At 39.7% G+C, this 22,481-nt stretch overlaps 2 protein-coding genes across 3 annotated transcripts in view; both read right to left on the bottom strand.

The window, feature by feature from the left end:
- Positions 1–22,481, bottom strand: part of RAB3B (RAB3B, member RAS oncogene family) — a 116,228-nt gene that overhangs the window by 93,486 nt on the left and 261 nt on the right. The window contains exons 2-4 of one of the 2 annotated variants that reach the window (XM_058717406.1): positions 8,356–8,416; positions 1,191–1,243; positions 30–103 (exon numbers count right to left, since the gene is read on the bottom strand). The gene's annotated coding sequence lies outside the window, so the exon portion shown is untranslated. Of the gene's footprint in view, positions 1–29; positions 104–1,190; positions 1,244–8,355; positions 8,417–22,365; position 22,481 lie in introns of those variants that run through there. The other variant, XM_058717407.1, reaches the window with a different exon arrangement.
- Positions 3,597–6,304, bottom strand: KTI12 (KTI12 chromatin associated homolog). The gene has a single exon (XM_058717404.1). The coding sequence runs from the start codon at positions 5,530–5,532 to the stop codon at positions 4,468–4,470; it is 1,065 nt and encodes a 354-aa protein (XP_058573387.1). The 5' UTR covers positions 5,533–6,304; the 3' UTR covers positions 3,597–4,467.

Here is a 22,481-nt window from a genome sequence, read left to right as displayed (position 1 = left end):
GCAGAAAGGAGAAACCCCCAAAGTCTTACCTCAAGATTCACCATAACGAAATTATGGGAAAGTTCTGAAATTTCTGTAGATTCTGCAAATTTGGGCTTTAAAGCTAGGAGGGAAAAAAAGAGTTTGAAATATAAGAAAACATCATTTTCATATCCAAACCCTAATTTTCAGAGTTGATTCAAATAACTGAACTCTTTTTTGTTTTAAACTCCTAAGAACCAGAAATCAGGACACCTGAATTCTGGCTGTGTTTCTGCTACTTACTCCACACCTGGAGTGAATGACTTTATTTCTCTGAAACTTTTACTTCATTTATAAAATATAGATAATGGCATATAAATGAAAAAATTATTTCTATTTACTTTTTATAGCCACATGTCAGTAACTTCTATTGAAATAACAGAAAACACAGTAACATTACCGCGTGTGTGTGTATATATTATATTATATATATATATATAATATAATATATATATATATATATTTTTTTTTTTTTTAAACACTATTTGCACTAATTTTCTACTCCTTTTCCAACTAGGATTCTGCTGAGTGTAGCATACCAAACAAAAGGAAAAACCTGACCGGGAAGTGGCAAGATGGCAAAGTAGAAAGAATAGGTGCCACAAATAACATTGGGTTCTAAATTTCATTCCCACCTCCTCCAGAAAGACTTCCCTAACCACTTCTCATGTTTCTGTACACTTCAGCTTCCTGTATTTACTGTCTATACAACTACTATAGCACTAATACTATACTCTCCCTAATCATATCTCAATTGCTTTACTCTCCAACCCCTTGCAAAGGTAACTGCAAACTTCTTGAGGGCAGGGAATCTATGTCATATATATTTCTTTGGTATTCCTTAGAGCAATCAGTACTGCTGGGAAAAGTCTGTGCCAATGTTTTTTATTTATTTTTTTTAAATGTTTATTTCTGACAGAAAGAGAGAGACAGATAGACAGCATGAGCAAGGGAGGGGCAGAGAGAGGGAGACACAGAATCCGAAGCAGGCTCCAGATCTGAGCTGTCAGTACAGAGCCTGATGTGGGGCTCAAACTCACAAACCGTGAAATCATGACCTGAGCTGAAGTCAGACATTTAACTGAGCCACCCAGGTACCCCTGTGCTAATTTTTTTAATTAAATGTTAATATTTAAGAACACATTTGAGGTTTGATTATTTGTACTTACCTTTGCAAGCTCCACACCAGGACTTATGGATGATCACCATTAGGGGCAAGCCACTTGAAAAAAAAACAAAGGAATTATAATCTAGTAATTCCACTTCTTTAAGTCTATCCTAATAAAATGACCACATATAAAGACAAAGACTAATGTATAAAGACGTTCAGGTAGTACGATTTGGATTAAGAAAATTTTTAGGCAACATAAATATTCAATAATAGATTATAATAAAATTATTGGTAAGTTCTGACATTCCTATAAATTCTGCAAATTTGGGCTTTAAAGCGAGGGAGAAAAGACTGTAGAATAGAATAAACATCAAATTACAGTATTTCTAAATGTTATGGTTATATAATCATTGAAAATGTTAAAATTTTTCATTGGTACATCAAATTAAAACAGAATGGGGCGCCTGGTTGGCTCAGTCAGTAGATCAAGTGACTCCTGATCTCAGGATCATGAATTTAAACCCGTTGGGTGAAGAGCTTACTTTAAAAGAAACAAAAAAACAAAAAACTAGAATATAAAATTATCATCTATAGTTTGGATTTAATTGTACAACTATGTACAGAGGAAAGACCCTAAAATGAAATGAAATATACCAAAACATAATAGTTATCCCTAGATAATGGGATTGTGGGTTTTACTATACTTTTTCTATATTTTCCATTTTTTCTACAATTAAATGTAATCTTTATAATCAGGGAGGAAAAAACTTTTTCTTTTTTGAAATGATGAGCAACATCATCCACCTGAACCAGTCTTGGCCAAATGAAGTCCTTAAGCTCTCAAGGCTTAAATGCCAACTTGTAGGAAAGTCCTGTGTAAGCAGCCATAGCTTTCTGAATCATACAACCCCTGTAACACCACACTACATAATACAATCATTGCGTTTACTATATTTACTCTATTACTTACCCATCTCCCTGCAATAGACTCGGGAGTTCCCTAAAGCAAAGAACTCAACTCTCCCTACATGCCCTACATGTGGCACATAGAATATTATTGATATTATTGAATATATTGATAAATGCATAGCATTTACTATGTACTAGACACTATTCTAAATACATATAATTAATTGTCAAATGAATTATTCAGTACCTCATTAGAGGCCTACTACAAATCCGGGGTGGATTTGTACCTCTAATAGTCGTAAAAACCGAGTAAGAAGGAAAAACTTATGTGAGAAGTGGGATCTAAGTAACCATAATAATAACCAAAATATGCTACCCATTTATTATACATTGTGCTATGTGCTTTACAGGCATTATCTCATTTAAATCCTCACAACAATCCTAATGTATATACTACTAACATTCTCATAATAGAAATAAGAAAACTGAGACTCCCAAGAGATTAAATATTTGGCCACATAAAATCTAGGTTCTGTCACTTATGACGTAATTCATTAAGTCTGACTCTAAAACCAATGTTCTTTCTGACCATTACTGGTCAGAAATCCACAACCAATAACTAACTTTGAATCTGAGAACAGAGGTTGGAAAAGGCGTTAGAAGTTGCCTAGTCCAAACCTTCCTTTCACACAGGAATTCTAATATATATCATCTAATATAGCATATGTAACTATAATACATCCACTATATCAAATATAACAAAAGGTGGTCCAGACTGCCTAATGAGCAAGAAACCCACCACCAAGGTAGCCCAACCTTTCAATAGCTCCATGCACTTACAGAGCAGTTTGGAATGCCTTGCTCCCTCCTCCCTCTCTAGTAAACTCTTATTTATCCTTCTAGAGCAAAGATCAGCAAATCTCTGCAGACCTGATCCAGGCCACTGCCTGCTTCTGTAGAGCTGTAAGATACAAGCTATTTTTTTTTTTTTCATTTTTAAATGGTTGAAAACAAATCTAAAAATAGTCCCCCTTGTGATATGTGAAAATTAAATACAATACACATTTTGGTGTAGTTTTGTTCAAGCGCACTTATACTGAGGTGCCTGGCTGGCTCAGCTGTAAGAGTATGCAACTCATGGTCTCAGGGTCATGAGTTGGAGCCCCGCTTGGGTGTAGAAATCACTTAAATAAACACAAACACACACACATATGTACTCATATTCAGTTGTATACTTATTGTATATGGTTGCTTTTGTGCTAAAATGTGCTACAGCTAATAAGCTACAACAGAGACCCTATGGCCCACAAAGCCTAAAACATTCACTATATGATGCTTTGCTGACACATGTTCTACAGTAACAGCTCAAATATTAACCCCTCTACAAGCCTTCCCAAAACTACCTTCTCTCAACAGCTAATTAGTCCTTTCCTCTTCTGGGGTCCCAACCCATTCTGTCATTATCCTGTAAACACCGACATTTTTACACCATAATCATGTTTACTTGTATTTCTCACCAAACTATTAATTTCTCAAGGGCAAAGCCAGTATCTAATTCATCTTTGAAAATCACAAGTGCTGATTTTTATTTAATAAAATCAGTGAAAGAATGAAAAAGCTTAAAGTGATATTTGCCTTGAAATAAAGAATGAAGCACAACACTTATGGAAGTTGTCATCATCACTCTAGGTTAGACCAAATATCCAGTCTCTCATCAAGCACTGTCAAAGTACTATTTTGGTCAAAGGCATAACAGTGATACATGTGTCTCTAAATGTTACATTAAGTAAATTACATGAAGAACATTAAGTGACACGAAGCAAAAGAGATTCCAGCAGACTTTCTTCTAAAAGATTTTATTAGATGTAAACTCTAATAGTTATGTCTTTTGCTTCCACTAGAACCAAAGCTTCCCAAGGACAGAAACCAGTGGATTTATCGGTGACCCCTGGCCCCAAGACAGACTAGCAAAAAGTAGACACAGTACTTTAAAAACTGTGGTATGAAAGAAAGGCCAGTGCAGATGCAGAACTGTCTCATCTTCAGTTTCCACTCACAATTGTTTAAAAAAAAATTCATCCATCCAGTCTGCTCTCCTACAATTCAGATGGGGGAAATCCTGGGTGTGTGACACCACAGGCAGAACCCAATCTAAACAAATCCTGTCCACCTGAGCTCTGTGCCTGGAGAAATTTGCCAAGATCCTCCAAGCCAGTTCTCCATTTTCTCTAGTCTCAATTTATGCTGTAACTCAAGGCCTGTCACAACAGAGGCATTCAGAGGAAAATGTGAGTAAAATCAGTCACAACAGCTGTAGTACGACACATCAACATACTCTGTAGACCTTCAGATTACTTTATCAAGAAACACAGAGAGCAGTGGAGGTTAGACAAGGAGCCAGGGCTTTCCCCCCACACCTCCTCTGTTTAGTGCAGGCTCTGGCTCAGATACTGCAGAAACATGTTGGCCAGCTGAGGCAGGTTCTCATTGTTGGGATGCATTTTGGTGTAGGAAATAAACTGGCGACGGAGGCGACTCAGTTCTGCCATGGTCAAAGGCCGGGTAAACTGCAGGTGCTCCGTGGTGCCAGGAAGCTTAAGCAAGTCTCCAGGGACCGCGCGCTTCTGAGCTTCCATCAGTCCTGCCAACACCTGGCTGGTGACCTGATCCAACTGGTGCAGAAAGCTGCCGGAGGCAAGGGGCTGGGACTGTGTAGACTGATGGGGTGGGGGAGCCTGGTTCTCAAACAAGGCAGCCCGTATCTCTGCCAGGGGTAATGGCTCCTCTAAGCCCACCAAGGTGAACAGGGGCCGGTCCCAGCGGTTCCGAGAGTCGGGAGCCTCAAAGCGCAGCGTTAGGGCCTCCATAAGTTCAGGAGAATAAAAGGTACTGACCATACGCTTTTCACATGTATCAAATTCTGAAGTCACAGGAGCTGGAAGATCTGGCACCCCGGTTTCCTCCGGCTTCAGTTCCTTAGGTACAACTGCTTGGGTTCTCCCACTTGCTACAGAGTCCACTGCTTGTGGTTCCCTGAGGACAGGGGTGCCCACCGCCAGAGGTCTCCCTCTTTCCTCAGTGCGCGGCCTCCAACTCACACTGAGGTTCAGGCCTCGGTGGTCCACCGCATCAGCCACCCGAGGTCCCCCGCTTAGACCGCCCGGCCGTACGCAATGTACCAGACAGAGCGGAGTGCGCGCTGCCCGCGCCAGGCAGTAGAGCTCGTAGCGGAAGCCCTTGATGTAGTTAAGCGAGTCGAGGATGACTACATCGTGGCGACTGAGGCGCCGCTCCACTGCGGCTCGCAAGGCCCCGCGCAACGCCTTCTCACGGGCCGAATCGCCATACACCGTCGCGTCCTCCGTACCCAACACCAACGCGTCATCCACTACGTACACCGCGCGGCCCTCGGCCGCTAACGCCCCACGGAGCTCCTCCGCCCGCCGGCTCTTGCCGCTGTATGGCAGCCCGCAAAACACCACGAGCGGCATTCTTACGGGACGCGGCCATGTGCAACCGGGTAGCGTCACTTCCGGGTTGCTGAACTCTCCGGCGCAAACCGGAAGGGCAAAGTGCACTTCCTGTCCCTCTCTACTCTTAAAGGACTTATTGTTGCTGTGGAAACATGAGATCTACCCCAACTAAACCCAGGATCTGCTCTCAGAAAAAAGATGGAAATAAGAATGACATCAGTTATTTATGTCAAATAAGCCTCAAGAGAATGTGATCTGCCAAAGACTGCCCAACCGTTTATAATAGGGCCCTAATGAGCATTAAACATTGCAAAGCAGTCAGCACCATATTTATCATACAAAGACCATTCACAAATGCTAGTTCCCCTTCTTTCCTTACACCCAGTGATTCTCAATAACTGTTTACTCAATAACCATTTCAATCATTCAACTTCTTCATGGTTGGGAATTCAGATGAACATAAAACAGTTTCCCCATAGAAGTCTGAATGGGAAAAATAAAGCACCTTACATGGATAGAATATGTTTTTGGGATATAAAAGTATAAAAGAGAAAAAACAACATACCCCCCAAAGTCACTTAAGACTTTATCTAGGAACAGTCATTTGATTTAGAACTTGAAAAACTGGGGCGCCTGGGTGGCTCAGCCTGTAAAGCTGGGGACTTCAGCTCAGCTCACCATCTCCCAGTCTGAGTTCCAGCCCAGGGTGGGGCTCTGTGCTGACAGGTCAGAGCCTGGAGCCTGCTTCGGATTCTCCCTGTCTCTGCCTCTCCCCTGCTCACGTTCTGTTTCTCTCTCTCCCTCTCTCTGTCAACAATAAATAAACATTAAAAAATTAAAAAAAGAAAAAAGAACTTGAGAAACTAACATAAATTTTTCTCCTGGGTAAGGTTGCTTGATAATATACAGGATGCCTAGTTCAATTTGAATTTCACATAAGCAACATAAAATGTTTTTAATATGTCTCAAATATTGAATGGGCCATATTTAAAATTACTTACAATTTACCCGAAATTCAAATTGAACTGGGCATCCTTGTTTTTATTTGCTAAATCTGGCAACCCTATTCTACAGAATGTGTTAAGACTCAAAGTCATTAAGCTGTAGGGTCTGTTCTAGCAAAAGCAAGCACTATACAGTTGACCCTTGAAAAACAGGGGTTTGGATTGCACAGGTACACTTATAATGCAGATTTTTTACAGTACAGTACTATAAATGTATTTTCTCTTCCTTATAACTTTCTTAATATTTTCTTTTCTCTAGCTTACTTTGTTGTTAGAATACAATATGCAATACATATAACATACAAAATATGTTAATGGACTGTTTATGTTATCAGTGAGGCTTCCAGTCAACAGTAGATTATTAGTAGTTAAGTTTTTGGGGAGTCAAAAGTTATATGCAGATTTTGACTAAGCATAAGCAGGTGGTCAGCATCCCTAAGCCCCCATCCCAGCATTGTTTAGGGTCAATTATAATTTTGTAGGTGCAGAAGTGTGACAGTTTCTGTGCAAGTATGTGTGTGTATAAAGTAGATGCACAGGGGTGCCTGGGTGGCTCAGTTGGTTAAGTGTCCAACTCTTAATTTCGGCTCAGATCATTATCTCACAGTTCATGAGTTTGAGTCCCATGTCAGGCTTTGCACTGACAGCACGGAACCTGCTTGGTATTCTCTCTCTCCCTTTCTCTCCAACCCTCCCCTGCTCAGACTTGCTCTTTCTCTCTCTCTCTCAAAATAAACATTAAAACATTTTTTTAATAAAGTAGATGCACATATTTTGGGTCTTTGTATCTCTCCAGTACAGTACAATAGAGAAAATTCAAGTATTGGCTCTATCACTTACTAGCTGTGTAATCAATTGACAAATTATTTAATCATTCTGTGTCTCAATTCCTCTCCCATACAATAACAACAGTTCTTATTTCACAGGCTGAACCAACCTCATAGGTTATGAAGATTAAATAAATTAATGTAAAGCACTTAGATCAGTGTTTAGCCTTCCCTCCCCTGCTCTGCCTTTTCTTCTCCTTTGCATCAGTTATTTGCATCAGTGCATAGACTAAACCTAACTGAAACTCGAGACTATTCAACTTGAGACTGTAAGGCAGTGTGGTTTACTGGTGGAGTGTAGGCTCTAATGCCATAGTGCCTGGGTCTGAATCTTGGCTCTACCGCTTAATAGCTATGTGATCTTGAGGAAGTTACTTAACTGCTCTGTGCCTTAGTTTTCTCATCTCTAAAATGAAGGTAACAGCATTAGCCACCTCCAAAGAATTCTTGTGAGAATTAAATGAGTTAATTCACATAATTCAGTGTCTGGTGCATACTAAGCACTTATTAAATGTTAACTAGTAGTGCTTTTTTTTTTTATATTTGGTAATTTTTTGAGAGAGAGAGAGAGAGAGAGAGAGCAGGGGAGGGGCAGAAAGAGAGAGGGAGAAATCCCAAGCAGGCTCCACAATGTCAGCACAGAGCCTGATGTGGGGCTCAATCCCAGGAACTGTGAGATCATGACCTGAGGTGAAACCAAGAGTCCGATGCTCAACCAACTATGCCACCCAGGCACCTCAACTAGTATTGTTGTTGTTGTTATCATCAGGCAACTCCCCAGTTTTAGCTCTGTTTTGGCATAATCCTTCACCTGAAATTAATGTTAAGCCGATGGCTGGAAAATGTTTTACCACCATAAATAACCTGCTGAATGTATTTTATTTTTACAGCAATCTCTAGGTCCAACATGGGATTGTATTGTGACACCAAGATCAAGAGTTGCATGCTCTACCTGATGAGCCAGCCAGGCGCCCCTTCCACCATAAATAACCTAAAACCATATCTTGTACCTTGCAGCTGCTTCCTTCTTCCCATCTTCTAGTGTCCTCCAATGAATGTGATCTCCAAAACCTGGAAGGAAAGAGCCTTATAAACATTCACCCGTGAATAAAGGCAAAGACCCAAAAAAAGAAATGTGGCATGTTCACAAGGTAGCCATAAAAAAGTTTTCCTCTGTCAAGAACATGGTGTTCAAGTCTCAGCTCTACCCCTTTCTAGGTGTATGGGACCATGAATGGTCCCATACCTCAAGCCTCAGTTTACTTTCATATATATAAAACAGAGAAAACATGACCTAATTCATAATTTTCAAGAACAGCAAATAATGGTTGGGAAATTCTTTAACATTGAGTATGCAAATAACACTATAAGCATGAATGAGAACTTTCCACAGAGTAAACACAAAATAGGTCATAACAAATCATTACCAGCTGCAGACAATACAGGAACATAGATTTAGGGTCAGAAATACAAGGGTATGGGATGCCTGGGTGGCTCAGGTCATGATCTCATGGTTTGTGGGTTCGAGTCCTGCCTCAGGCTCTGTGCTGGAGCTTCCTTTGGATTCTGTATCTCCCTCTCTCTCTCTGCCCCTCCCCTACTCATGTTCTCTCTCTCTCTCTCTCTCTCAAAAATAAACAAACGTTAAAAAAAATACAAGGGTATGTGACTCCACTTCCTATTAAATGTGTGAATTTTGTAAATGTAGTGAACTCTCCAAATCCCAGTTTATTCATCTTTAAAATCAAGATAATAATACCTACCTCCAAGTGTTGGTGTAAAGATTAAATGAGATAATGTATCCAAAGCTACTCTTATTATTCCCCTCACTTCCACCAAAATCATACCTCTGTTATGTCAAACCTTTCAGAGGCTCTCCAATTACCTAAAAAGAAAGGTCAAACTCTGGTAGCAGGGCTTACAAAGCCTTTCAAAATATGGCACCTGCCCATCTCCCCAGGCTCACTTTCCACACTTTTTCTAAAATCCTCTATACAAAACTATTTTCATTTCCTTAAACTCGGCATGTACTGTCTCCCCTCCAGCCTTCATAATTACTGCCTCGTCTGCCTTTCCTTCCATCCTCACTTCCAATTTATTCTTCAAATACAAACCCAGAGGGCATCATTACATCTGGTAAATCTTCCCTGACTCCCAAAGCAGCCTATTCTTGCTCCATCACAGCATTTCCCAGGCTGAACTATAAATGTTTATGTGCCTGTCTCCCTCACACTAAAGGGAATTACCTTAGGGCTGAGATCATATCTGTCTTATTCTCTCCTATTTCTCCAGCATTGAGCATTATACATGGCCATAGTAAGTGCTCCATAAAATATTTTTTGAGTAAATGAATCTTATTTAGGCCATATCATGTAAATGACTTAGTTTTATTACTTGAAAAATGTTGAGTGATCACAGTAATACTGTCATTCATTGGCCCCTTTATATGTGCTCATGTAAACTACACATTATCTCATTTAAATTTGGCCTTGGGGCGCCTGGGTGGTTCAGTGGGTTAAGCATCCCATTTTGCCTCAGGTCATGATCTCACAGTTTGTGGGTTCGAGCCCCACATTGGGCTCTGTGCTGACAGCTCAGAGCCTGGAGCCTGCTTCGGATTCTGTGTCTTCCTCTCTCTCTGCCCCTCCCCCACTCATGCTCTGTTTCTACCTCAAAAATAAATATATAAAAAAATTTTTTTTTAATTTGGCCTTAACAATAACCCTGTCTATATTTCCCCAAACTTCTGTTTTCTCATCAGGAAAATAGGTAAAATAATAGCTGTATCTCATAAGATTGCTACTGGATATTACATAAGAAATAAGAATATATAGCACCTTAGCACACTGCTTAGCATTTATAAATGATCAGTAAATAGCAGCTTTTGTTATGCTTTTCATTTGAGACTTCTAAGGCTCTGAGAAGTTACATAACCTGTACCAGGTCACACAGCTGGTAAATGGCCAAGCTGGGATTTAAACTTCAATTCTATGACTTTTCAGTTACGAGACTATCTTGCAGACCTTCCTTTCCCAGAAGAAATTCAAATTTCCATCAGTGTTGCCACAGGGAAATAAACAGCTCATCTAGATTAGTGCACAGAGGCAGTATCCCAACTAATCATCATCATTTTTCATTTCCAACAGTGTGGGTTGCTAGCCAAGAGAAATATGTCACTTGCCTAGGGCCCAAAGTCTAATCTTGAAGAGTTAATGATTAAGTGAGAGTAAAACTGGGAGAATTGGAAGGTGCCTAATGTGACTGATCACCATCATTCTACCTGTCAATACCTAAATTCAGGCAACTTAATCCTACCTTGGCGGGATTGCCCAAGTAGACAGTTTGGGGCAGTATCCACCTACAAAATAATAAAATCCCAGATAAAACAGACTTTCAAAATGTACTTACTGGGCTAAAGTAAGCTAAAACCAGATAGTGAGCAACAAATAAAAGGGAAAGCTGACCTGAAAGCAAATGTCTATTACGATAGAGCAAAATAGAGATAAATCTGAGATTCCATATTTAAACAATTAAAAAAAAGATTGAAATGATAATACCTGTAGTTTTCCAGATAAGTCAAATTTCAAACCTTTCTAGAGGAAAGTACTCCCCACTTTAGGCCTCCAGAATAGCCAAAGATGAACAGTTCACAATCATAGATTCCCCCAAACACATAAGAAAACAGGCCACCACAAGTAGGAATCAGCAGAGGCAACAAATAGATTTAGATCCCCTACGGACTTCAGATATTAGAATTATCAGCCATAGGACACAAAGATAACTACGTGTGAACATTTAAAGAAATAACACATGGAGGGTGCCTGGGTGGCTCAGTTGGTTAAACGCCCGAGTTGATTTTGGCTCAGGTCATGACCTCATGGTTTGTGCACTGTCAGTGCAGAGCCTGCTTGGGATTCTCTCTTTCCCTCTCTCTCTGCTCCTCCCCCACTGGCTCTCTCTTTCTCTCTCAAAACAAACATTTTTTTAAATTAAAAAAACATAGGGGCGCCTGGGTGGCGCAGTCGGTTAAGCGTCCGACTTCAGCCAGGTCACGATCTCGCGGTCCGTGAGTTCGAGCCCCGCGTCAGGCTCTGGGCTGATGGCTCGGAGCCTGGAGCCTGTTTCCGATTCTGTGTCTCCCTCTCTCTCTGCCCCTCCCCCGTTCATGCTCTGTCTCTCTCTGTCCCAAAAATAAATAAAAAGCGTTGAAAAAAAAAAAATTTTTAAATTAAAAAAACATAAAGAAGTAACACATGGGATCACAAAAATGCATGCAACACATGAAATAAATAGGCAAATCTATAAAGGCACCTGGACTTCTAGAAATTAAATATATAGGGGCAGCTGGGTGGCTCAGTTGGTAGAGCATTTGATCCTTGGTGTCGGGGTTGTGAGTTCAAGCCCTACCTTGGGCATAGAGCCTACTTAAAAAAAATAATGGTTGGAATATAATATCAATGGATATTCAGTGATAAAAAGAAATGAGCTAGTAAGCCACAAAAAGACATGGAGGAACCTTAAATGCATATTGCTAAGTGAATGATGCCAATCTGAAAATGCTACATAATATATGATTCCAACTACATAACATTCTGGAAGAGGCAAAACTATGGAGATTATAAAAAGATCAGTGGTTGCCAGGGGTTCACGGGGGACAGAGGGATGAGTAGGTGGAACATAGAATTTTTATAGCAGTGAAACTATTCCGTACGATTTTGTAATGGCAGATATATGATGTTATGAGTTAAATTGTGTCTACCCCACCAAATTGGTATGTTGAAGTCCTAAACCACAATACCTGAGAATAGGACTGTATTTGGACAGACTCTTTAAAGAGGTTAATTAAATTAAAATGAGGTCACTAGTGTAGGTCCTAATCCATTATAACTGGTGTCCTTCTAAAAAGAGATTAAGACAGACACATATAAAAAATAGGAAGACCATGTGAACACACAGAAAGACAGCCATCTATAAGAAGAAACCAATCTTGCCAACCACTTGCTGTTGAACTTGTAGCTTCCAGATTTGTAAGAAAATAAATTTTTGTTAATTTATTAATTAATTATTAATTTGTTTCTACAAGTCTGTAGAATTTGTTATGGCACCTCTAGCAAATTAACATACATGTCATTATACACTTGTCAAAACCCAGAGACTATACAGCACAAATGTAAACCATGGACTTTAGTCAATAATAATGTATCAATACTGGCTGATCAATCGTAACAAATGAACAACACCAATGCAAGATGTTAATTATAGGGAAAACCCGGAGAGGGGGAAAGTGGAGGGGTGACAGCTGACATGGAACTCTATTTTCCACTCAAGTTTTCTACAGACCTTACACTGCTCAAAAAAATAAATTCCAGTAATTAAAAAAAATACAATGAGGGGCACCTGGGTGGCTCAGTTGGTCAAGCATCCGACTTTGGCTCAGGTCATGATCTCATGATTTGTGAGTTCAAGCCCCATGTCAGGCTCTGTGCTGACAGCTCAGAGCTTGGAGATATTTTGAAGGGGCACCTGGCTGGCTCAGTCAGAAGAGTGAGTGACTCTTGATCTCAGGATTGTGAGTTTGAGCCCCATGTTGGGTGTAGAGATTACTAAAAAAATAAGTAAGTAAACTTTGTATTTTTTAATAAATAAATGTTAAATGTTTTTTAATTAAAAAATTCAATGAATAGGTTAAAACAGCAAATTAGAGACCAGTGGAGAGATAAATCAGAAGTTATCCAGAATGCAGCACAGAGAGATAAGGGGATAGAAAATGTGAAGAAGAGGCCAATAAATATTGAGAAGATTAATAAAGCTAGTATAAAAAGAATTGGAGTTTCAGAATGAAAAGATGAGAGAAAAGGATATATTTGAAAAGACAATATCACTGGGATAGGGCACTGGGTGACTGGGGAACAAAAATGGGAGGAAAAAAAACCTTTTGAAATATCAAACCATGTTAATGTATTACTACTTAAAATACATTTGCATCTTTTAAAAAGAAAAAGAAAGAAAGAATGGCTGAGAATTTTCAAGAACTTAGAGAAAACATGAATTTGCAGGTACACAAAGCACAATCTATAGCAACTGAGACAAATTACAAAATCAAAATACACACACTTACACCGTAGTGAAACTGCAGAGCAGCAAAAATATTAAGATCTTTAAAGTATTTCAGAGACAAATGACATATTTCCCACAAAACATCAATAATTAGACTGACAGGAGCAAACTAGAAATCAGAAGAAAGCAGAATACCATCTTCAAAATACTGAAAAGAAAATATCTCTAAATTTAGAATTACGTGCCTAGCAAAACTATCTTTCAAGAACAAGGGCAAGACAGACATCTTCTGAAAAACTAAGAAACTTTTCCACCATCACGTATTCACAACTCATTATTATTTCAATGAATAAATATTTACTATGTAGTATTACATAGTGGTTAAGACCATGAACTCTGGACCTAGACTCCCTAGGTTGGAATCCTAGTTGCAGCTTACTAGCTGTGTGACTTAGGGCAAGTTTCTTACCCTCAGTTTCTTCACCTGTGGATAACCAAGGATTACAACAGTACTTACCTGTTAGGGTTGCTGTGAGGATTGAAAAAATGAATACGTTAAAGAACTCTGAACAGTGTCTGGGACTGGAGAATTGCTACAAGTATCTGCTATTAATATAATATGCAAAGCACTGTTCTAAGTACTTTATGAATATTGATCCTCATAATAACCCTAGAGGTAGGTACTCTTATTAATCCCATTTTACAGATGAGAAAACTGAGGCACAAAGTCTAAATAACTCCCAAGTTTATATCACTAGTGAGTATCAGAGCTGGGATCTGAACCTAGGCAATCAAGGTCCAGACTCCCTGCTTTTAATCACTACACAGTGGTGTCCCTAAAACTAGAGGCAGGTAAGAACAAAGAGGGAACGAAGAGGAGGAAACAGAGAATGCAGGGCCTGTTAGGCCACTGTAAAGACTCTAGCTTTTACTAAGCTCTTGGGTTTTGATCAGAGTAGTAACACAATGTGGTTTATGTTTTCACAGGATTGCTTTGGCTTCTATGCTGAAAACAAACTATAGGGGGTGTTATGAGTTGAACTGTATCCCTTAAAAAAAGATATGTTGGAGTCCTAACCCCCAGACTTGTGACCTTATTTGGAAATAGGGTCTTTACAGAGGTAATCAAGTTAAAATGAGGTCGTCGAGGTGGGCCCTAACCCAATATGACTGGTCTCTATCTAAAAAGGGAAATGTGGACACAGATATGCACACAGGGAGAGCATAGCCATCTACAGATCCATCCCTCACTGTTCAGAAGGAACCAATCCTGCCGATTGCAAACTTCCAGCCTCCAGAACTGTGAGACAATAAATTTCTGTTGTTTAAGCCACTCAGTTTGTGGTACTTTGTTACTGTAGCCCTAGTAAACTAATATAGGGGGAAAAAGGAAAAGCAAATGAGACTAGTAAAGTGGCTATTGCAATAATCCAGGCAAACAATGATGATGGTTTGGACTAGCAGAGATGATAGAGGGTATAAGATACTACCGGATTCTGGATATATTTTGAAGGCAAAGTCAAAAGGATTTTGCCATGCATATGGGGTGAGAGAAGTTGAGGACAACTCTTAAGGTTTTTGGCCTGGGCGACTAGAAAAATGGAGTTGCCATTAACAGAACTGGGGAAGGAGCAATTAGAGTGAGTTTTGGAAAGAAACATTAAGAGATTTGATTTGGGTGTGTTCACTTTGAGATGCTTACTAGACATCTAAGTATAGATGCTGAATAAGCAACTAAATGTCTAAGGGTGAAATTCAAGGGACAGGTATCAGAATGTGGATGTTATTAAAGTCATGAGACTGAATAAGATCACCAAGGGAGTGAGTATAGATGAAGAGGGAGTCCAAGAGCCCTGGAGGACTCCTAGGTCAGGGGAGATAAAGAAGAACAACACAAGGACAAGAGAAGGAACTGCCAAGTGAGACTGGCAGAAAACTAGCAGTGCATGGAGTCCTGGAATCCAAGTGTTTCCAAGATGTTTCAGGAAGGAAGGATGATCAACTGACTCCAATGTTCCTGTTAAATCAGAAATGACCTCAGCATTTAGCAACTGGAGAGCAATGCTGACCTTGATAAGATCAGTTTCAATTAGACGAGTGGGATGAAAGCATGATTAGAGCAAGATCAAGATAGCCCAGGGGAAGAATCAGAGGAGTACCTACAACTCTTGCACAGAATTTTCCCATATGGGGGGTAATTGTTAGGGGGAGCAGTGAGTTGAGGAAGGGTTTTTATTCAATATGGAGGAAAGTATAGAGATGTTGAAAGCTGATAGAAATGATGTAATAAAGGGAGGACAATTGCTGATACAGGACAAGAAAGATGAGTCAAAAATATCTAGAGGAGGTGAAAGGAGAAAGGAGTTAGTACTCCAATAGAGGGATCAGCTTTTGCTAGGAGCACAGATAGTTTATCCAGTAGACAGGGGAGGAAGAATATATGGACACTGGTGCTAGAAGGTGGGTAGACATAGTGGTAACAATTTTTGAAAGGCCTCTTCCAATTGCTTCTATCTTCTGTTAAAGAGGAAACATGGTCACCAGCTGAGAGCAAAGATTGTGGAGAAAGTATTGGAGATTTGAAGAGACAAAGGGAAATTAAAATAGTCCCCTAGGAGGGAAGAACCAGAGAAACTAAAGGAATAAGTGAAGGTCACATTTCAGGAAGAAAATGATTCCAGAAGAAAGTCTAGATACAAGGAATAGTGAACAAATAAATTGGGAAACATGTGGATAAATCTAAATATTATCTGTACAAAGAATGTTAGTGCTCAATTGGTAGAGTTAAAAAAAAAAAAAAGCACCGAACAACTGCTTATAAGTAAAGAGGAAGTGACTGAAGTTGAAATGTTCTAAGACCCCTTTCCATCGGACGGTTAAGATATTAATATTAGATTTTGTAAGTATGTAAGTAAAATTTCAAAAGTAATCACCAAAAGAAAAGAACTAGACGGTCAACTTCTACACTAATAAAGGAGACAAAACAAAATGAGAATAAGAAAATACTAAATTCCTAAAGTAAACAAGGAGAAAAAACAGTAGCAATGCAAACCAGATGACAGAAATAAGACCAGCTCTGGCAATAATCACCATAAATATAAGTGGACTAAACTTGCCAGTTAAAGTTAAAAAATAGAAATTGTCAGATTTCACTTAAAAAAAAAAAACACAAAACCTACCTCTATAACGTTTAAAAGAGCACCTAAAACAGACAGACTTGAAAAAGTCTAAAGTTAGTTGATTGAAAAGTATGTGTCGGGCAAATGTCACCCAAAAGAAAGTCAAAAAACCTAGATTATTATCAGGTAAAATTCAATTTCTCCATAAACTGGGGCTACTAAGAAGCTAGCTGACACAGCTGAAGGTCATAGGAGGTTCTGGCTAAGAATAGAGACCCTGTGGCAGCACCATTCAATAGAACTTCCTGCAATGATGGAAATGTTCTAGATCTGCACTATTTAATATGGTAGCCACTAGCCACAAGTGGCTACTGAATACCTGAAATGTGGCTAATGCAACTGAAAAGATGAATTTTTTTATTTTGATTAGTTTAAATTTAAGGGTGACATGTGACTAGTACCACTGTATTGGGACAGCACAAACTTAAGAGATTAGTCCAATCCTTTCATACTAGGAAGGCCTAGAAAAAGGAAGAGGCTACCCAAAGCCACAAAATCACAACCAGAATTTAGGTCTCCTGATTCCTAATTAACATGCTTTTCCAGTATCCCAACATGTGCCAACCTGCCTTACTGCATCATCCCTAAGAGTCAGTCTAGAGGTATTATTTGAAACAATTCACTACATGTACAAAATTGCTTTGAAAATTTGTATTAAAAAGTACATTGGAGGGCTTCGTGGGTGGCTCAGTTGGTTAAGCATCCAACTTTGGCTCAGGTTATGGTCTTGCGGCTCGGGGGTTCAAGCCCCACATCAGGCTCTCTGCTCTCAGTGCAGAGCCTGCTTCGGATCCTCCGTCCCCCTCTCTCTCTGCCCCTCTCTTGCTCACACACGCACACTCTCCCTCTCTCAAAAATAAATACACTTAAAAAAAAAAAGTACATTGGAGGGGCACCTGGCTGGCTCAGCCGTTAGAGCATGCACCTCTTAATTGTGGGTTCTAAGTTCAAGCCCCAAGTTGGGTATAGAGAGGACTTAAAAATAAAATTGCTAAAAAATAAAAATAAAAAGTACACTGGAATTTTTCATAAGATCCATAATCACCACCATCATTTTCTGAATGCTTACTTTGTGATGATCACAATAATAACAACGATAGCAACAATATTAATAATGACTAATACTCACATGGCATTCATTGTATGTCAGGTCCTGTTTTCCATACTTTTATACATATTAACTTATCTTCACAATAAACTTACAAGGTAGAAACTCTAATTATCCCCATTTTACAGATATGGAAGCTGAAGTCAAACACCTTGCCCAAGGTTGCACTGCCAGTAAATGACAGAACTGGGATTAGAACTTAGGTGGCCAACTTCTAGAGTCTGTATTTTAACCGCACACTATACTGCCTTTCCAGCAAAGAGTAAATGAACAAATTAATGAAAGAACACAGTCTCAGCAAAGGAGAATGAAAACACTGACTTCAGATCTGGAAAACCAGGTCCTTTTGTTTCACTTCAAATATAACTTGAAAGGGTACAGTGTTAACTTTGTTATTAAAATCACCTACTTCCCTAACACCACCCACACTTATACACCCATGCCAACGTGGAACATTTGAAAACAGTCCAATTTCCTGAAGTGTCACATGCACAGCCACCTAATTTATGCCACTATCTGCAAAGTGAGCTGAAGGCTCCCACATCAGTAGCCCTTTCCCTAAAACATTAATTTTTAAAGTGGGGGTGGGGAGGACCATTTCTAAACACAGCATTTACAGCAGAATTCCAACCCCTTCATCCTGAAACTGTTTTCATGAATGTATGTGAAAGACATCAGGAAAGTATTATCCACCCACTCCTGCTATTGAAACAAAAGGTCAAGTGTCAGAGCTGGCAGCCAAGCCTCTAAAACAAGCAACACTGTACCTGAGAGATAGAATAACACAGTAGCTAAGCAAAGTCTAACTACAGTAGAGCAGAATTGGACTGGAATCCCACTTCCACCCTCTTGGCATTTTCACAAACGCAAAATATGGCTAAGAAAAATATCTATCCTATAGGATTCTTGTGAATGTGCGTAGGACACTGACACTTCATGTGTCAGTGCCAAATTTTTATTCCAGAGACTTAACAAAGTCATCTATCTCTGTTTCAGGCAGTGACAGCATCTGAACCACCCCCATTGACAACTTTCTTATTTCTCCTGTGAAGTCTTCAAAGGAGTTTCTGCACTCAGAGACAGGAATGGTATACTGGTTAAGAGGACGGGCTCTAGGATTTCTAAACCAGAGAGTCCATATACCAGCTGTGTGACTCCCTTGCCCCATTTTAGATTCTTCATCTGTGAAATGAGGATGATAAGAAAAAATATTATCCATCTCAGAGGATTATTGTGAGTATTAAACTAGTTACTACATGAAAAATGCACAGAACAGTGCCTGGAATATAGTAAATGTACAGAAAATGTTAGTCATTACAATTCTCCCCATAGATGATATATTCCAAATTTTTAGGACACAGAGAACAACAAAATTATAGTTGACCCCTGAACAACACGGGCTTGAACTGCACGCATCTACTTATACATGGATTTTTTTACAGTACAGTACTATAAATATATTTCTCTTCCTTGTGATTTTCTTAACATTTCTTTTCTCTAGCTTACTTTATTATATAAAAACAGTATATAATATATAGAACATAATAATGTGTTAATCAAATATTTATGTTATTGGTAAGGCTACTGATCATCAGTAAAGTTTTGGAGGCGTCAAAAAAGTTATATGCTGATTTTTCGACTGTGGGATGTGCAGGGGTCAGCATCCCTAACCCCTGTGCTGCTCAAGAGTCAACTGTATTTGTTAATACCATACTGTTAGTACCAACTGTATTTGTTAATACCACTCCAATACCATACTGTTAGAGCTGAAATGACTCTTAGGAATCATTTCTAGTTCAACACTCTTATTCAATTAATAGTGCCCTGGTAAGACCAGAGCTACATGGTCTGACCAGCATTAAAACCCAGGTTTCCTGGGGCACCTGGGTGGCTCAGCCGGTTAAGCGTCTGACTTCAGGTCATGACTCGGGGTTTGTGAGTTCAAGCCCCGTGTGGAGGTCTGTGCTGACAACTCGGAGCCTGGAGCCTGCTTCAGATTCTGTCTCCCTCTCTCTCTGCCCCTCTGCCACTCATGTTGTCTCTCTTTCTCTCTCTCAAAAATAAACATTAAAAAAAAATTTTTAAACAACAAAACAAAACAAAAACACCAGGTCTCCTGATTCCTATCCAGTGCTCACACTTCTGTATTTCCTATTTTTAATGAAAATAATAGGGTTGTTCAGTCTTTTCTCTCTGCAAACCAACAGGCCATCTTCTGGAAAGAGCCAGAGCTCTGAAAACATTTGGGAAGAAATCATACTCATCAAAATTTTCAGGAAATACTGCTTCAGGTAGCACATTTTGGGGGAGGCAGGGTAGGTAGGCTATAATTTTTTCCCAAGAATCCATACCCAAGAGATACAAAAAACAAAAATTTGAAACATTATTAATTCCTTTCAGGAACAATTAAATATTCTTCCTTGGGAGGGCATAATAATAAATATTAACTAAATCCTTTCTAAGTTTATAACACAATATTACGTGTCTTTTTTTTTTTTTAATCCTCAGAGCACAGCCCCCCTGCCTCAAGTTGCCTTCTTACATACTGCTACAGTTACTGGTATTTTCTTTGCTCACCGTACATATCACAGCTTATGCAATTGCTTGCTTACTTGCTTTGACAGTCCTCAGACTATAAGCAGAAAAAAGACAGGGATCTCAATGATCAGATACACCATTCATTTCTTCTTTCAACAGATATTTCTGAGCATGAATGAGACAGAAATGGTCCTGGCTTACTGGGGCAGACTATACTTGTAGCAATATCTCATTCCACATGCTTTTCTTACAAAGTGTCCTCAACATTCTTTCCATGCAGGTCCTTCCCCTTGAACACGCCCTTACAGACTACAATGGAAGTGATGCTATGTGACTTATAAGGCTAGATGATAAAAATGCAATGCATTTCCACCTTGGTCTCTTGGGACGGACCCTCTTAAGAGTCTGGCTGTCATACTGAGCAACCCCACACCTGGCCCATGAAGAAAGACCACATGGAAAAGTAACCAGACATGGAACCAAGGGACACACCTTCCCTACGGTGCCTTGTTTGAAATCCTGACTCACAGAATTATGAGCATAATAAAATGATTTCCTTACACTATTAAATTTTGGGGTGGTTTATTATGCAGCAATGGCACTGGAACAACCATTAATAAATATATGGCTTAATATTTAATAAGGAGTAAAGATACTGAACACATGACTCTAAAGTATTGCCTACACCTAACAGTAACTGGAACAGAGTAAATTATTTGTTGAGTGTCCAAGGTAGTTATTATTATGCCCATTTTGTAGATGAGGAACTGAGCTTTGAAAGGTGAAGCAACTTGCCCTAAGCCTCTCAGCTGGCCAATAGCAGAATAAATTAAAATTCAGATCTACACCCACACTCATAACACTGTACTCTGTCTCCCTTGGTACTTACATTTTTGTGCTAAATATACAGTAATCTGTTTCAAAATGAGATTGTCAGTACTGAAAATATTCTGGCCCAGAATTCACCATGCAGTTTCATCACTGAGATGGAAATCCACATATCACCTTCTCACAGAAGTCTTCTTTGACCTTCCTAGCTCAAGTAATGCCAGCTCCCTCACCCTCCCCAGCCATTCTTTCTACTCCATCACGATTTCATTTTCTTCACAATACTTATCCCTAGCTGAAATTCTCTTGCTTCTTACATTTGTTCTTGTTCACGTGTCTACTCTCTGTATCTCTGACTTGAATATGAACTCTGTGAGCAGGACCCTTATCTGTCCTGTCTATTCCAAGATCCCCAGTGCCTAGTACAGTGCCTGGAATATGATAGGTGATCAAAAATTAATTATATACTGAAGGAGTGACCACCCAACCTCACCACCTACCAATAAATATGGAAACTGGAAGGATAAAGCAAAGTTTAAAACATCAGGACTGCATCAGAATCACTCCATCCAGTAAGGTTGGTACAAAAAAAGGAGAGGAGAATCCATGCTACCACTCTTCTACTTAGAAAAAGCATAAACCCTGAATTCCAAAGGAGATGTAGGTAAGGGGATGGGGTGGGGGTGGAGGTCACACCGATCTCCCATTCATAACCACTGTCCCCTCAACTCCTCAAAAAAAATCAGTTTCTTCAGACACATTGACTGAAGCACACCAAGGACAACTGTTGGTGACGCTCTAACACCAGACCTTCTATCCTTCACCTGGCCTTTCCTTATATACCAGTTCTGGGATGCAGGTGCTATTCTCCCCAAGGTCCGGAAGAAGCAGTAACCTAACTCCTCAGGGAGAAGGTGAGTAGGGGGATCTTCAGAGCCAGGGAAATGGTCTCTGCATGTGCAGGTCTCCAAAGACCATATTTCTCCCAAAAGGAAAAATGATTGTTCCTGAGGACCTACCAAGTGCTAGGCACCTATGCTGGCTCTTAAACCTGCTTTAGGGTCGTTCCTTACCTCCAACCCAAGAATTTAGGGAGGCCTCAAGCACAACTTCCTTCTCACCATTTCCCAGACCCGCTACTCCTTATCCCCTAGAAATCCTCAAAATCCAGGAGCGGTTAGAGAGGATAAAAAGAAACCTGGCGTGGCCTAAGACACAGAACGGGAGGGGGATCGTGTTAGCATAAGAAGAAGATTATACTGGGCTGGGCCCCAGTATGAGTAAAGATTAATATAAGAAGGCAGTCTGACCCTTTCCAAGCCCAATATGTCCATCAGAAGAGGTGATGAGAAGCAGGAAACTGAAGCTCAGCAAACAAGTGGCCCCGAGATGAGACCGAAGCTCCATGGTGGTAGGTGCGCGGAGC

This window comes from Neofelis nebulosa, chromosome 2 (assembly GCF_028018385.1).
Source record: "Neofelis nebulosa isolate mNeoNeb1 chromosome 2, mNeoNeb1.pri, whole genome shotgun sequence".
NCBI classification, from domain to species: domain Eukaryota; kingdom Metazoa; phylum Chordata; class Mammalia; order Carnivora; family Felidae; genus Neofelis; species Neofelis nebulosa.
The sequence above is the reverse complement of the archived record's forward strand: the minus strand, read 5'-3'. Positions and strand labels throughout refer to the sequence as shown.